This window comes from Cucumis sativus, chromosome 4 (assembly GCF_000004075.3).
Source record: "Cucumis sativus cultivar 9930 chromosome 4, Cucumber_9930_V3, whole genome shotgun sequence".
Taxonomy (NCBI): Eukaryota; Viridiplantae; Streptophyta; class Magnoliopsida; order Cucurbitales; family Cucurbitaceae; genus Cucumis; species Cucumis sativus.
Window position 1 is genome coordinate 1989952 of NC_026658.2, and position 17309 is coordinate 2007260.

General features: G+C 31.2%; 4 protein-coding genes, 1 long non-coding RNA gene and 1 pseudogene across 5 annotated transcripts; 4 read left to right on the forward strand and 2 right to left on the reverse strand.

Annotated features, from left to right (window-relative positions):
- Positions 1 to 626: 626 nt before the first annotated feature.
- Positions 627 to 2195, forward strand: LOC101218500 (GDSL esterase/lipase At5g03980-like). The gene is made up of 5 exons (XM_004152250.2): positions 627 to 897; positions 1027 to 1239; positions 1329 to 1480; positions 1564 to 1837; positions 1928 to 2195. The coding sequence occupies exons 1-5, from the start codon at positions 627 to 629 to the stop codon at positions 2146 to 2148; spliced, it is 1131 nt and encodes a 376-aa protein (XP_004152298.1). The 3' UTR covers positions 2149 to 2195.
- Positions 2196 to 5720: 3525 nt separating this feature from the next.
- Positions 5721 to 7402, forward strand: LOC101218260 (annotated as a pseudogene).
- Positions 7403 to 8728: 1326 nt separating this feature from the next.
- On the forward strand, positions 8729 to 10290 carry LOC105435338 (vignain). The gene is made up of 4 exons (XM_031883738.1): positions 8729 to 9185; positions 9345 to 9577; positions 9683 to 9813; positions 9897 to 10290. Exons 1-3 carry the CDS (start codon positions 8744 to 8746, stop codon positions 9737 to 9739), a joined length of 732 nt encoding a protein of 243 aa, XP_031739598.1. The 5' UTR covers positions 8729 to 8743; the 3' UTR covers positions 9740 to 9813; positions 9897 to 10290.
- A 1407-nt stretch (positions 10291 to 11697) lies between these two features.
- On the reverse strand, positions 11698 to 12846 carry LOC105435339 (myb-like protein J). Its single transcript, XM_011656024.2, has 2 exons — positions 12020 to 12846; positions 11698 to 11944 (listed from the first exon to the last, which is right to left on the reverse strand). Exons 1-2 carry the CDS (start codon positions 12844 to 12846, stop codon positions 11698 to 11700), a joined length of 1074 nt encoding a protein of 357 aa, XP_011654326.2.
- Positions 12847 to 13735: 889 nt separating this feature from the next.
- Positions 13736 to 14109, reverse strand: LOC105435169. Its single transcript, XR_004215812.1, has 3 exons — positions 14044 to 14109; positions 13871 to 13943; positions 13736 to 13753 (listed from the first exon to the last, which is right to left on the reverse strand). It is a non-coding gene; the product is annotated as an uncharacterized LOC105435169 (long non-coding RNA).
- Positions 14110 to 15405: 1296 nt separating this feature from the next.
- LOC116403188 (ervatamin-B-like) lies at positions 15406 to 16925 on the forward strand. The gene is made up of 4 exons (XM_031883737.1): positions 15406 to 15870; positions 16039 to 16271; positions 16380 to 16520; positions 16608 to 16925. Exons 1-4 carry the CDS (start codon positions 15414 to 15416, stop codon positions 16824 to 16826), a joined length of 1050 nt encoding a protein of 349 aa, XP_031739597.1. The 5' UTR covers positions 15406 to 15413; the 3' UTR covers positions 16827 to 16925.
- The last annotated feature ends 384 nt before the right edge of the window (positions 16926 to 17309 follow it).

Below are 17309 nucleotides of genomic sequence, written 5' to 3' on the forward strand. Positions count from 1 at the left end.
AGGCCAACACCAAGAAAACCATGATACACACTGATACAGTGTTGGCCATATACACTATGTTTAAATCAAATGGGGAGATTAAGATTTGAGAGTGAAAATTGACTAACTTTCTCTCCTTAGAGTTATATAAGGATGTATTTATAAAAATTAATGACATTTGTTATCTTTCGTACAGTTTTAGAGTGACAATAAGATAACTCTTTACTTCTTTGGACGAAACGTCTCGTACCATTTTATTAAGGCGAAGCTGAGAAGAGAACATTGGCTTAGGTCCAAGGCCCAAGCCAACCCCTCTTTTAGGCTTGTTTTGGTCGTATTGCTTTTGTTCTTGTTTTATGTTTATTATAGAATGCGATTCAAAATCATTCATCACAATAGTCCTAATAGTCCTATTCACTTTTGTGTTAATTTATAGTTTGTCGTTGAATCTCTTATTTTTTATATAAAGTCACTAACCGATTCAAATATTTAAATTGGTTTGTGAAGATAAATTTAATATTATATATATCTATAAAAATAGGGAAAGGTGAAACAGATGGCTATATAAGTAATGCATGCTTGACAGTTTTAAAATCACTGAAACAAATGCATGCAAAGGCTTTTCTTTAATTAGTTAGTACTTAACAATGGTGGTTGGGAGTAGTACTGTATCAATTTTCTTCTCTTCTACCTTACTTCTTCTTCTTTTGGCTGTATTTCCATTTGGTTCAAATTCTGAGGATCTAAAAGCTTGTAAGTTGGATTCCATATTTCAGTTTGGTGATTCCTTAGCTGACACTGGAAATCTAATTAGAGAGAACCCTTCAACTCCTTTCTCTCATCTTCCTTATGGCCAAACTTTCTTCAACAAACCCACTGGAAGATGTTCTAATGGTCTACTTATGGTTGATTATTTTGGTATTTGTAGCTTCTTTCCATCTCCTTTCTTTTCAATTTCAAGCTTCATTTATGATTACAGCTGGACCAAATGTCCGTCTCTTTGGTTTAAGTACTCTTAATTAAACAATTAGTTCTTTTTCATTGTAGCTTTGGCAGCTGGACTTCCTTTGGTGAATCCCTACCTACAAAAGAAGGCATCTTTCGTTCATGGAGTGAATTTTGCAGTGGCTGGTTCTACCGCTTTGCCTTTAGACGTTCTTGCTCAAAACAACATCACATCTCCTGTTACCAACACTTCTCTTTCTAAACAACTTGATTGGATGCATTCATATCTCAATACTATTTGTTCTAACAAAAGAGGTTAATTTATCTTACACAATTTTTTCAATCTCTCAAAACTACTTTTCATTATATATATATCAATTTCCTTAATTAATTAATTTGTGCAGATGATTGTACTACGAAGTTAAAGCATGCACTATTTTTTATGGGGGAGATTGGAGGAAATGATTATAACTATGCTCTATTTGAAGGAAAGACTGTTGCTGAAGTAAAAAACATGGTACCTCGAGTTGTACAAACAATAATGGATGCAACTAAAGTATGTGAATCTAAACTATTTACATGTTATATTAAATTTAAGTTAAACTTTTAATTAGATTATGATCTCTACTGTATGTGTAGAGGGTAATTGATTATGGAGCTACTCGAGTTATTATTCCTGGACACTTTTCAATGGGATGTCTACCAATCTACCTCACTGGCTTTCAAACCAATGATTCAACTGCATACGACAAGTTTCACTGTTTAAAGGATTTCAACGGTTTAGCAAGTTATCATAACAAAAAGTTAAAGCAAGCTATAAAGTTGTTGAGAAAAGAGAATCCAAATGTGATAATTGCATATGGTGATTATTATAATGCGTTGTTTTGGGTTTTTCAACATGCTTCTTTGCTGGGTATGCTTCTTTACTTGTTATTGTTGTTGTTGTTGTTCTATATTTGTATAATTTTTTTTGTATATCTAACTTTTGTTGTTTAATTTGTAGGATTTGATGAAACATTTCTACAAAAGTCTTGTTGTGGAACGGGAGGTGATTACAACTTTAATGTCATGCAAATATGTGGACTTCCGAGAGTACCTGTTTGTTCTAATCCTGATAAACATATTAGTTGGGATGGAATTCATTTAACACAAAAGACTTATCAAATCATGGCACATCGGCTCATGCGTGATATATCGCCAAAGTTTCGTTGCGGAAGTAACTGAATTAGTTTAGTTTAAAGCTCTCAAATCAAGAAAAGCTCAAAGTTGAAGGTTTAATCTCTCCGTAGCTGTAGTTTTTTCTCTAATATATCTTGATTAGTCTTGTCAGTTAAAATTAGATATCGTAGTAAATTTAGTTTTACCTATCAACTTAAAATTTTGAGTTAATTGATGATTTGTAAAAACAATATCAAAACAAATGGTCCAAGAGATAAATATTGGTTCTGTATTCAATCTAATCTCATGCGTAAATACTTTATTCATCTACCTTTAACAAAGAGTTGAGCTTTTAGATCTGTTTGAGCTCAATTACTTTAGATAGTTTTTTTTTTAAAAAAATTTGCATTCCTTTAGGAGCAATTACCTATAAAATAATATATCTTAATAGAATACCAATAATGATTGTAAACTAATACCAATAATGATTGTGAACTAATATTGTGTTATGATTTGTTTTAAAAAATAGTAAAAAGAATTAAAATATTTATTAATATAGTAAAATATGTGTAAGTAGTCTACCAACAAAATTTTATTATATTTAAAAATATTTTCAACAATTTTTTATTAAAATATTTTCTTATAAAATGAGGTGAAGTGTGAGACCAACCATTGAATTGATCATAAAATACAAACCCTTTCTCTCATCCCTGTAAGCGAAGAAAAGAAAAATATAACATACAAAAATTTGAATTGATGTGTTATGGAATTAAATTGTTGAATCAAGGAAATAGTGGTTAATATGCCCAAGGAACAAGTGGCAATCATTTCACATCTCATCATCCCTTTATTCATACCTCACTCACACCAATACAAACAAATTCAATCCTAAGTGGCTATTCAAATTTTGGACAAATTTTAATAAAACAATCTCTTCTTTTTTTCTTTTTAAAAAATTAGTATTCGAAATTTTACAAAATATTAAAATTAGACTCTTAATACTTATATGGAAGTGGAAGAGAAATTGAACCCTAGGTAAGAAAATGTTACCCTATAACTTTAACTATATATATCTAGTAATTAGATGGAGGATAAATATAGTTTAAGCTAATGGAATTATACTCATTTCAACTAAATAAGTTATATGAGTAAAATCTTACTGTCTAATTGAATCACCATCAACTTTTTTTTTCCTTCTCTTAACATGAAATCATAATTGTAGTAACAACTAACTCGATGTTCCCAGGTGGTTAATAACTAGAGGTAGAATCACATTCTCATATATCTAACATAAATCAAGATGAAACATGCATTTTGTATAAAACCGGATCATGAAGCACAAAAGAAAAGAGGAAAATCAATGGTGGAGATGGGCATAGTGAAGAGAGTGATGTTGGGAAGTGAAGGATGGGAAGTATCGGAGCAGGGGCTGGGGTTGCATGGGGATGTCGGCCTATTATACGGCCCACCCCAAGCCGGAAGAAGGTATGATCGGTCTCATTCCAGGGAGCCGTGGGGTAAGGGCGTGACGTTGCTGGTGGGAAAAGCTTTGAAGAGCGAGCCTGGGGTAAGGGATAAGCACCATTTGGTGGACGGAAAGTTTGAGGCCAACGGCGATGATATCTACAGAAAGAACAAAGAATGGGATAATAATGAATGTTAGATACCCAAAACTAGGCTGTGATGAAGTCGTGTACTGAAACCGTGATCTGATTAATTTTGTGTTCGCATGTACTACTGGTGCTTGTCAGACCAACTCCATCGTAATTAGGGTCTGTCACAATAGAGGGTAAGAGATACAACAAAGTTTGAGTTTAGAGAATGTGATTGAAAGGCTTCCAAACTAAATCGAGTAACCATACGACCAACTTGAAGAACTATGATCATAACATCTGGCTTAGTCCCTTGCAAGACAGAGCACAGGATATTCCCTTTGTTGCCTCCACATATATTTTGGTCTAAACCATCACTACTTACTTTGTAGCAGTGATATGATGGAGAGAAGTGTTTTAAAATTGAAAAAAATGTAAGAGTTCTATTATTAATAAAAAGGAAGCAGTATTGGGCAGTTGATTTGCCGCCACCATATCAAGTCAAAGTTTTCTTTATTTTTCTTTTCTTCTTCCTTAAGGTGGCGTCGCCTCAGAATGGCAACACAAGTTTTTCTTTCTTTCTTTCTTTTCACTATATGTATTAAAGAACCGTTAACCATGCCCATCTTCTTCTCCTCCACAATATCTCATGCCATCTATTCATCTTTCATATTCTAATTCTCATCATTTGGTTAAAAAAAAGTACATACCGTTTACATATCTTAAGTTTGAATATTTTTCAAGGACATCAATTCAATGACAACTGAATTATCAAGCAATGCCTCAAAAACCACTCGCATGAGCTATGACCATGGACTCATGGAGTATGGTTCAATCAACACGTTCCTCAATGGAGACGTTGAAAATACTATACAAAGAAAACAAAACAAAACAAATGATCTTTTAAATAATTAAAATGATAAAACCCTAACTTGTAACTTTTAAGATAAAAAAAAATAGTAAACAAAAAATTATACAAATTATGGAGTTTGTGCTTAAGGGTAAGGAAGAAGAAACCAAGTTTAAGTTGAGTAGTGAGATAGCCAAAATAATCTAACGTCCACATTCCAATAACCTTTAAGAAAAAGAGGGCAATTTTCAAAATTGGGGTGCTCTTTTGAGACCCTCTACTTCAATTTCTCCTTTTTCAAGTGAAAGAAAAAAAGATTCATAAAGCAAAAAAGAAAAAAAAAGGGTCAAAATTTGGAATTAAGAATATTGATTTAAGGAATTAATCGTTGTTAAGTGGGAATTATTGATTCATTTTCCCAAAAGTAAAACAAGTGGCAAAATCATTTCATATCTAATCAAAATAAAACTGAGGGCGGCTAGCCAATCGGTAATTAATTACACTCTTAAACTTTTAATTAGATTCTTAAATTTATTATAAATATAGTTAATTATTTTTTATAATTGAAAATGTGAAGTTTAATCTCTTTATTCATGACTTCACTATTTATTTTAATTTTGTTCGTTACTCTAAGAAAAAATAGGAAGTAAAAAAATTATTTTTTAGTAACTTTTTTTATTTACGGTAGACATTATAATGATGAGGTTTTTCAAAAAAAAATTACTAACAAACAAAATTGATTACAATTGATTTTTGTAAATATTTGATCAACTGTTCTATTTTTTTTTTGCTATTTTTCTTTCAATTATGTATATTATAGTTGAAAATACAAACTTTAACATTTTTAGTTGAGGATATACATTGTTTGTGTAATTGAACCGTGCTTATATTAATAATATATTTGAATAACTTAAGTCGTAATTTCAAGATTTTGATAGCTCAAAATTTTGATAGGGGATTTTGATTTCCTCCAATTTCTCAAAAATTTGAGAATTGATTGAATTTGTTTGTTGGTATATTTTGAATTTTTTTTATAAAAGCAATTAGTTACGTTAAGTTTAATTAAAGTTATTTTTGTTTTAGGTATAACTTGATTACAAATTTACCACTAAAATATAAGATTTTAGATATGATTCGATAGCCATTTGGTTTTTAATTCAACAATTTGTATATTTCTTACTGAATGGTGAGGGAAAGTGTGTAGAAAAGGCCAATTCAAAACACAAATTTGGAGGCAAAGACAATGGAGAGGAAGACGAGCAAATTAGTGAAGAGAGTGAAGTTGGGAAATGAAGGGTTGGAAGTATCGGCGCAGGCCCACCTAAGCCGGAACAAGATATGATCGATTTAATCCACGGCGCCATCGCCAACGGCGTCATCTTCCTCGACACGGCGGAGGTCTACGGTCCGTTTCCGACGAAATCCTGCTGGGAAAGGCTCTTAAGGCCCAGACTGGGCTTAGGGATAAGGTCCAGTTGGCTACTAAATTTGGGATCCAATTTTTGGACGGGAAGTTTCAGATCAACGGCGATCCGGCGTATGTGAGGGCGGCTTGTGAAGGAAGCTTGAGAAGATTGGGAGTGGATTGTATTGATCTTAATTATCAGCATCGAATCGATACCAAAATTCCCATTGAAGTCACGGTCAGTTCATCAATTAATTATCCTTCTAATCCTACAGTTTCCAAGTATGTATTTTCCATCAATCTTAAATTTAGTTTTAATTTTAAAATATGAAAGATTGGAGAGCTGAAGAAGTTGGTTGAAGAAGGGAAAATAAAATACATAGGTTTATCAGAAGCTTCAGCCTCTACCATTAGAAGAGCTCATGCAGTTCATCCAATCACAGCCGTCCAAATTGAATGGTCTTTGTGGTCTAGAGATGTAGAACAACATATCATTCCTACTTGCAGGTATTTCCGAACATTTACCCATCAACTTAAACTTTTGAATAATCCATTGACAATTTAAAGATGAAATTAAAAATTTTGATGTTGACCCTTTTGTGTTGTGTGTATATGTGATCTTTAGGGAGCTAGGCATCGGAATCGTAGCATATAGTCCTCTCGGAAGGGGTTTTTTATCATCGGGTGCCAAGCTTGTCGAAGATTTAACTGAAGATGACTGCAGAAAGGTTACGTTTAATACTTGAACAAACAAAAAAACAACTATTTTCACTCAAATGAAAAAAATTAACACCTTTTCAAGTTTCATGTTAAGATTTTATTTTTGCAACATTTTTCTCCAAATATTTTGTCGAAATTAAAGTTCAAGATTAAAGAAAATGGGATAGTTTTAGAAAGAGTTTATTTTGTTCAGGTGTAATTTCCACGTTTTTACCCTGAAAATATGGAGCACAACAAAATGATATTCGAGAAGGTTAGTGCATTAGCTGCTAGAAAAGGGTGGATTACATCTCAGTTGGCATTAGCATGGGCTCACAACCAAGGGAATGATGTGGTTCCAATCCCTGGAACCACTAAGCTTCAAAATCTGCAATCAAACATTGAAGCTTTATCAATGAAACTCACACCACAAGACATGGCTGAACTTGAAGCTTATGCTTTGAGTGATACAGTGAAGGGTGGTAGATATGATAATAAAGTACTCATCACTACTTGGGAGCAATCCGATACTCCACCACTTTCTTCGTGGAATTTATCTTAAAACTAATACATAATAATATATGTTGATCAAATTTAACTTGCTTTCTTGAAATAAAAAGATCAACATGTCTCGTTCTTGAGATTACAATTAAGTTAAATCAAGAGAGGAATCTAGCTCCCTTTTCCCTCTTCCATATGATATATGTTATAATTAAGGCTACTAAGTATATTGTATGTGTGTTACGTTAATTATATATAATAAAGATTGAGAGTTATAAAACTTTGATCTCTCTCCAAACTTATAGTGTGTATCGTTTTCTTGTATTATATTTGTTTTATTTGTTGGTTCATCGTTCTTTTGCATTGGATGATGTTGCAGGTTTCTTGTCAACATTGGCATTTTTTCCTTTTGGGATGGATCATTCCCTACGCCTTCTCCTAGTATCTTACACGATTGAATATCATTGTCTTAAACGACCCTCAACAATATCAATTAAAATGATCAATTTAAAAATTAACTTAAAGCAAACATTTGATAGTTTCAATTTAAAACCTCAAGTACCATGCATATAGGAATTAAGTTTCAAATAAACACTTTTGTTTAATTTTAGAACGTTCCATTTATTCTCATAACTTTCTAGTTAACTCTATCCCAAAACAAACAATTAAATCAATTTACATCATTTTAAAAATAAATGGAAAAGAAATAATTATATTCTATTTTAATATCTCAAACTTTTAAAATATAATCCTTCCTAAAATAGTTTTACTCTTACCCTTTTTCCATGGTCAACCTTATATAAATAATAACCCTTAAAAAAAATTTAAGTAATATAAATTTTTTTAAAAGAAAATTGAAAAAGTTAGAGTTATGAACCTAAAAATAATAATAATAAAATAATGACAATATTTTCATAGAAAGACGTACAAATGGTAAAACTATACAAATAATGCAAACTTAAAATTCACTAACTAAAATCACTTCATCCTATACCTTTTGTGTTATAATGGATAAATTAATACTTGTGAGTTATTAACTCAACCAAATAAAAACAAATAAGTTACTTTTTCTTTCACTTAAAACCTTTTCTCATTTTTATTTTCCCTTTTAAAAAAACGTAAGTCACTTGAACAATAAATTCTAACTTTTTTTTCTTATAAATCTAAAATTTATTAACAATAAAATCTAACCTTTTTTTCTTATAAATCTAAAATTAATGTAGTTAAGATTTAAAACGAATTAACATAACCAAATCTCAATGTAATAAAGTTATAATAATACCATATATAATTGGAATGAGAATATAAAACATTAATTATTGTACTATATATATAATCAATTGTTTTTAAAAATATTTTTTACTCGGATAATCGTTTTAAAAATGTTCATATTATTTTTTAAATAAAAAGTAAAAGAATAACCGTTCAACCATTAAAAAATAAAAATTAATGACTAAATCTTAACTAAGCATCCTATAATCAAGAAAAATCTCTATAACCACACCCATTTTAAGGGGAAGAAGGTGATTATACAGTTGAGCAAAGGTCTATATAAGTTGCTTTAAACTTGCTTTGCCAACCATCAATTCATCCTATTATTCAAATCTTCCCACCATGACCATGATGAAATTTCTTATTGTTTTAGTTGTTTTGATTGCTTTCACCACTCACCTATGTGAGAGCTTTGAGTTGGAAAGAAAAGATTTTGAATCCGAAAAAAGTCTAATGCAACTCTACAAGAGATGGAGTAGCCACCATAGAATCTCAAGGAATGCACATGAAATGCACAAACGTTTCAAGATCTTTCAAGATAATGCAAAACATGTGTTTAGAGTGAACCACATGGGAAAATCATTAAAATTGCGGCTTAACCAATTTGCTGATTTGTCTGATGATGAGTTTAGTATGATGTACGGTTCCAACATTACTCACTACAACGGCTTACATGCCAATCGTGTTGGTGAATTTATGTATGAACGAGCAATGAATATCCCATCTTCAATTGATTGGAGGCAAAAAGGAGCTGTGAATGCCATAAAAAATCAAGGCCATTGTGGTAATTAATTTAATTTCATTTATGATCTTTCTAAAGCCTAATGCCTTCTAGCTAATAGTTACTAATGCAATTATGTGTAATTTCATTTATGATCTTTCTAAAGCCTAATGCCTTCTAGCTAATAGTTACTAATGCAATTATGTGTTATGTGTTCGACAGGAAGTTGTTGGGCGTTTGCAGCTGTGGCTGCCGTGGAATCTATTCACCAAATAAAAACAAATGAATTAGTATCTCTATCAGAGCAAGAAGTGGTGGATTGTGACTATAAAGTCGGTGGTTGTCGTGGAGGAAATTATAACTCTGCATTTGAGTTCATAATGCAAAATGGTGGAATCACAATTGAGGAAAACTATCCATATTTTGCAGGAAATGGATATTGTCGTAGACGAGGAGTGAGTATAATTCTAATTGAGCTATCTAAATTTGTTATATGAGTGCATTATTCATTATTGATCATAATATAATTATGTGTATTGTGTTTGATATTTCATTAATAGCCTAACAATGAGAGAGTAACAATTGATGGATATGAGCGCGTACCTCGTATGCTTTGATGAAAGCAGTGGCACACCAACCGGTAGCAGTGTCGGTAGCTTCAAGTGGGAGTGATTTTAGATTTTACGGGGAGGCAAGTGTAGTTAATTTTGTTGTTGTTAATTATAATTTGGTGCAACATATATAATTAAAAGAAAAAATGATAATTATTTGCAGGGAATGCTTAGAGAAGATAGCTTTTGCGGATATAGAATTGACCACACGGTAGTGGTAGTTGGGTATGGAAGTGATGAAGAGGGAGATTATTGGATAATAAGAAACCAATATGGAACTCAATGGGGAATGAATGGTTACATGAAGATGCAACGAGGAACACGAAACCCACAAGGTGTATGTGGAATGGCTATGCAACCTTCCTTTCCCGTCAAGTATTGATTGGATTTCCTCTTTTTTATTTTAGAACGGGTAGCTAGCTAGCTAAGCTAGGGATAGGGTTTTATTCGTTTGCTATTTTTTATTTTTGAAAATAATGTAGCAGAAAGTACATTATTCTGCTTTTGCTTTCAATTTCCTTCGGTTGTAGCAATTCCAACATAAATAAATAATTAGTTTCACTCATAATTGTTCTCTAATTTTTCTTATGATTTACTATAAAATAATTAACATTATAACACTTACTCAATCCGTTAACTACAAATCACTCATAAACATGTTAACTCACTCATCAAGATTTATAAGGTGATCGAACTACAAATCACTCACTCATATGGATGAACTACAATCTTTTTAAAAAAATCAAAATTGATATAGATATATATTTGTTGCTAAATTTTAAAACATTAATTAATTCTTAAAATATGTGTTAAGAATTAAATCTTAACAAATATTCAAATCAAGAAAAAAATTACATGTATAAATATTTTAGTTGCTAATGGCCAAAAATAAAATTTTAAAAGAATAAAATTTTAGATTCTATATTTTTTTAAAAAACATTTTCAAAGTTTTATTATTTACCTTTGTAATAATAATAATAATAATAATATAGTTTACATCGTAATAGACTACGTTATCAAAAATAAAAGAAAAAAGAAAAATTGAAGTATTCAAATGCTTCTATTGAAAAAGATGGTGAAAACTAATATTAGGAGACAAATTGTTAAAATTATGCTTTCAAATAGGGTTTTGATTTAATTTGGCTTAATCTAATCATTGGTTTCCATCATTTGAATGTCTAACAAAAACAATTTTCTAATTTTAAAAATATATACCACAAAAATTATAGACTCAAAATGCAATCAAGAATGGATCGTACTAACATGCAAATTGAATATTCTTCTTTCACATAATTCTCACAAATAACTTTCGCCATTGTCATCAGCCCACGAAGACTAGGTATGATTTTTTTTTTTTTTTTTTGGTTTTAGCTTTCTGCCTTTGTAACCATTTTATTTTATCTGTAAATTCTGGTAAGATCCACTTCTAAAATTAATAAGAAAAAGTAAAATATCAGTATTGATGATATCAACACCTGACTATGATTACCATTGTTGGGGGAGGTGCATGCATAAACATCTCACTTCCACCCACATGTCAAAGATGCATTATATATTTGGAGTGAATTTGAATGTTATTGTTGCAAAAATCAATATATTTGTGTACATTTGTTTTCTCCAAATTAGTTATTTTTATCCTTCAAAAAATTAATTATTCTTTTTTCTAAGATGAAGTTCTACAAAAGTAATTAGCAAATCCTAACATTTTGTTGAAACGTTAACAAAATTTTAATAAAATGAACCAAATTAAGTATGTTTAATAAAGTTTAGTGGTTAAAATTGACATTTTTAAAAGTATAAACACCAAAATAGAATAATATTTCATTAATTCTATGAATCAAATTATGATTTAAATAGAAAGTAACTATTATCATTACTTACATATAATTTTTTAGAATTGGAAACTAGAGAGTTAATGAGAACAATCAAAACGGTACATAAAAATTATAAGGTTTTAATTTGACTCATTGATCCTTGTTGTTGAGACGCTTCATGTGTTGCGCTATACGTGCTTCCGCTAAAGCAAAAAATTCAGGCTCGGCAGTGGTGATATCATGAATACTTGTTCTCTTATGCTTTGGTGAGGTCTGACGAAGAAAATACTTTTGTGCATGACTAGCCACTTGTGTGTGTGTTTTTGTAATCACCACGTAGTTTGCAATTTTTTTCCATGCACCTTGGCCTAAAAGTTGCATCCCCGCTAGAAATAATCTGCAATAATATGTATGTATCAGTAAATAACTTAGATGAGTTGCATATATTATATTTGTATTGTTGTATACGTACTTGTGCTCCCTTATGCTCCAATTTGTGGAGTTGTTTCTTATCTTCAATGAGTTTTGCGACAATAGCGGTTGTGGCGGTAATGATGACGATGGCAACAAATTTGTCGTTGACAAAGATATTGTTGGAACATGTGGTCTAATCATTTGGGTAGGGATGTCAGAAAGCAAACCAGTATAACTAGTGGAGTCAGCAAATTGACCATTATTATGAGTCATTGAAAAAGTGGAAGGAGAGCAAAAATGTGATGTTTGAGGATCATGAAAGAGAGAAGGATTATTCAAATTGGAGTCAAAAGAACAACCGTTTTCAAATGTCATGGTTGTTTTAGTGGAGTTGGAATTGACGACGTCAGAGAGAAAACCATTGTTATATCTAATAGAATCATTAGATGAGTTATGGGTTGTTGAAAGAGTAGAAGGAGAACAAAGAAAAGCATCACCCATGTTGTTGTAGTTATTGTTGGGATCATTAAATTGAGTATAAGCAGGATGGTAAAATTGTGGAGTTTCAAAATTATCATTGAGAACATTAAATTGAGGGAAAGAAGGGTAATATTGTGTAGTTTCAAAGTTACCGTTGGGATTTGTTAATGATAAACTATGATTCACCCTTCTCAAACTAGTCTCTTCCATCGTTGGTAGTTGCTCCGACCCTACATTATTTATCCAATTACATGAAGAAAACTCCAACCCCAATGACATCTCATGATTATCATCTATACTCGGGCTCAATGCAACTGAATTTTGATCAAAATTATATGGACTGGTCGGAGTATGAAGAGAAGAACCAGAAGAATGAGGAAAAGACACATTCTTATTTTCTGCCATTATCAAAACACCTCTCGAATATGATTGAATGATCTTTTTTTTTTTTAAATTCAAATGGTATGACACGAAAGGGCATTTATAAGGAATTACAAAACCAATATTATGTTGGAAAGGTTTCCAAATCGTTGGAGAAGTAGGAGTTGAAGTGATGAAACTAACTTGTGGTGGTAAATTTTATAATATCCTTTTCCAGTTCCTAATAGTATATATACTTTCAAAATGTGATTAATTAATATAAACGACTTTTATGTATAAGTGTATATAAGCATATAGTTTTAATTAGGATATATAAGTGATAGGTTAACTATATACATTTAGTTGTATTTGTTTAGTGTATATAGAGAAGTAGAAGAATCATTAATCGTTTCTTTGTACTGTATGCTGTGTAGTCTCGGAGGATTGAACTACAATGGAAAGTGGAAGCACAATCAGAATCTTACTCATGGAACTCTTCACGATCCCTAATTACCTTTCACTCAATCTCTGATTCTTCATCTTTCCTCATCTTTTCTGGTTCCGATTGCCTATTTTCCCAGCAATATCCATGGATTTCGATGGCACTTTACCCATCAGCGAGCGACGAGAGTAGTACGACGTAACTCCGCTTCCGCAAGACGATGGTCCCAATCCGATTGTGGCGATTGCCTAAACAAGACTTCTCTGAGCTCATGGGTTACTTCCGAGCTGTTTATCGAGCAGATGATCATCCTCCTCGTTCTCTCCACCTCACTGCTGAAGCCATTGCTATGAATCCTGGCAATTACACTGTAATTTCTTCTTCCTTGAATGCATGAAAAAGCCTACATCATTCTTACTCATAATGGAAGCTTGTCTATATGTACTAGTCATAATTACCTGCAGTGGCTGGCTTGGCATTTTTAATTTTTAGTATTTGCTCCCTTTTGGTCTGCATGCAGCATCGAGAAAGGCGTCAATTTTTAAATTCCATCTCAAATTCATAGGGAAAAAGAAGACTAAAAAAAAGATTGAAGCATTATAAGAATCAAGAAGAAACCCATCATACCCTTGAAGGATTCTGGCAGCATGAAACACAATATTCATATGAATTGCAACATTGTAAAACAAGATTGCAGCCACTGCAAAGTGTAAACAGAAAATAAACAATAAGCTCGAAAGAGCCCTTACACTCATCATGAGCCATTGAAGATTTACTTTGGAAAAAAAAAACTCATTGACAAGGAAATTTCTCCCCTTTTCCATGACAACAACGAGACGGTGGATCAACAGACAAAGCATCACACACATATAACCTGGAAATGAGAGCAAAATAATTATACTGAATGAAAAAAGTATACATTAGGCTTTGAGAGAATTTCTATTTCGAACAAAAATATGAACGTAACAAGTTATAGGACTTCCCAGAATATTTAATATTTTATAGAATACTATAGAGATATCGATACAATACAATAATAAGTAGAAAACATAAGTATTGTCATAGCCAGCAGATCGAGGTCATAGTTGAAAATTAAAATCATAGATGAAATATCTAAATTGAAGTACAAGAAATAAATAATGCTTTATTACCGTGGAGGGTGACCAACAAAAGTATAGCAAATAGGTAGGCAATGCAACATGATTGACTACCCAAGATTAACCTTTCACAACAATTAAATCAATTGATATCATTTTAAAAACAAATAGAAAAGAGAAAATTTATATTCTATTTTAATATCTCAAAACTTTTAAAATATAATCTTTTTAAAAATAGTTTCACTCTTACCATTTTTAGTTATACTATTGATTTATTTTCATAGTCAACTTTGTATATAAATAATAACCCGTCTTTTAAAAATAAAATTAAAGTAATATAAAAGGTTATTTTTAAAAAATTGAAAAAGTTAGAATTATAAATCTATAAATAATAATTAAAAAAATAATGTTAATATTTTCGTAACTAAGATCATACAAATGGTAAAACTATACAAATAATGCAAACTACTAAAACCACTCCATCCTATACTCAGTGAGTTACTAACAAACAAATAGTTTTTTTTTTTTCACTTTAAACCTTTTTTCATTTTTATTTTCCCTTTAAAAAAAAACTAAGTCACTTCTTCTAAACAATAAATTCTAACTTTTATTTTTCTTTTGTTATAAATCTAAAATTTATCAACAATAAAATCTAACTTTTTTTTTCTTATAAATCTAAAATTTATATAGTTAAGATGATTGGATATGACCGTAGATTGGAGAATATAAAACTGATAATCATAACAATTATAATTGGAATGAGAATATAAAACATTGATTATTCTACTATATATATATATATAACTAATTGTTTTTTAAAATATTTTTGACTATGATAATTGTTTAGAAAGGTCCTATTAATTTTTTTTAATAAAAAGTAAAATAATAACGGTTCAACAATTGAAACTAATGAATAAATCTTAACTAAGTATCCTATAATCAAGAAAAAATTCTATAACCACACCCATTTTAAGGAGAAGAAGGTGATTATACGGTTGAGTAGAGGCCTATATAAGTTGCCTTAAACTTGCTTTTGGAACGATAAATTCATCCATTATTCAAATCTCCTCACCATGACCATGATGAAATTTCTTATCGTTTTTGTTGTTTTGATTGCTTTCACCTCTCACCTATGTGAGAGCTTTGAGTTAGAAAGGAAAGATTTTGAATCCGAAAAAAGTCTCATGCAACTCTACAAGAGATGGAGTAGCCACCATAGAATCTCAAGGAATGCACATGAGATGCACAAACGTTTCAAGATCTTTCAAGATAATGCAAAACATGTGTTTAGAGTGAACCACATGGGAAAATCATTGAAATTGCGGCTTAACCAATTTGCTGATTTGTCTGATGATGAGTTTAGTATGATGTATGGTTCCAACATTACTCACTACGACAACTTACATGCCAAGGCTGGTGGTGGTGGTCGTGTTGGTGGATTTATGTATGAACGAGCAAGGTATATTCCATCTTCAATCGACTGGAGGGAAAAAGGAGCTGTGAATGCCATAAAAAATCAAGGCCTCTGTGGTAATTAATTTAATTTCATTTATAATCTTTCTAAGCCTAATGCCTTCTAACTAATAATTAACTAATAATTATGTGTTATTATGTGTTGTTCGACAAATCTTTCTAAGCCTAATGCCTTCTAACTAATAATTAACTAATAATTATGTGTTATTATGTGTTGTTCGACAGGGAGTTGTTGGGCGTTTGCAGCTGTGGCTGCCGTGGAATCTATTCACCAAATAAAAACAAATGAGTTAGTATCTCTATCAGAGCAAGAAGTGGTGGATTGTGATTATAAAGTTGGTGGCTGTCGTGGAGGAGATTATAACTCTGCATTTGAGTTCATAATGCAAAATGGTGGAATCACAATTGAGGAAAACTATCCGTATTTTGCAGGAAACGGATATTGTCGTAGACGAGGAGTGAGTTTAAACCAATATAATTCTAATTAAACTATCTAAATTTATCATATGAGTGCATTATTGATTATAATATAATTATGTGTATTGTGTTTGACATTTCACTAATAGCCTAACAATGAGAGAGTAACAATTGATGGATATGAGCGCGTACCTCGAAACAACGAGTATGCTTTGATGAAAGCAGTGGCACACCAACCGGTAGCGGTGGCTGTAGCGTCAAGTGGAAGTGATTTTAGATTTTACGGGGAGGCAAGTGTAGTTAATTTTGTTGTTGTTAGTTATAATTTGGTGCAACATATATAATTAATTAAAAGAAAAAATGATGATTATTTGCAGGGAATGCTTAGAGAAGGTAGCTTTTGCGGATATAGAATTGACCACACGGTAGTGGTAGTTGGGTATGGAAGTGATGAAGAGGGAGATTATTGGATAATAAGAAACCAATATGGAACTCAATGGGGAATGAATGGTTATATGAAGATGCAACGAGGAACACGAAACCCACAAGGTGTATGTGGAATGGCAATGCAACCTTCCTTTCCCGTCAAGTATTGATTTTCTCTTTTTTATTTTAGAACGGGTAGCTAGCTAGCTAAGCTAGGGATAGAATAATTATTCGTTTGTTATTTTTTATTTTTGAAAATAATGCAGCAGAAAGTACATTTGGTACATTTCATTCTGCGTTTGCTTTTAATTTCTTTCGGTTGTAGCAATTCCAATATAAATAAATAATTAGTTTCTCTCATAGTTGTATTCTAATTTTTCTTATGATTTACTGTGAAATAATTAGGAAATATAAAAAGAAAAAAATGTCTAGTGTGATCGAAAACTTTAAACTTACAATAATTTTGAAAGATTACAATAATTTTGGAAGATTTCAACCTTACGCTTATAAATATTTTAAGTATTTTAGTTGCTAATACTATTTTAGATTCTATATTTTTTTTTGTGTAAACATTTTCAAAGTTTTACTCCATTATAATAATTATAATAATAATAGTTTATATCATAATAAAAGTTAGGAAAAAAAAATTGAAA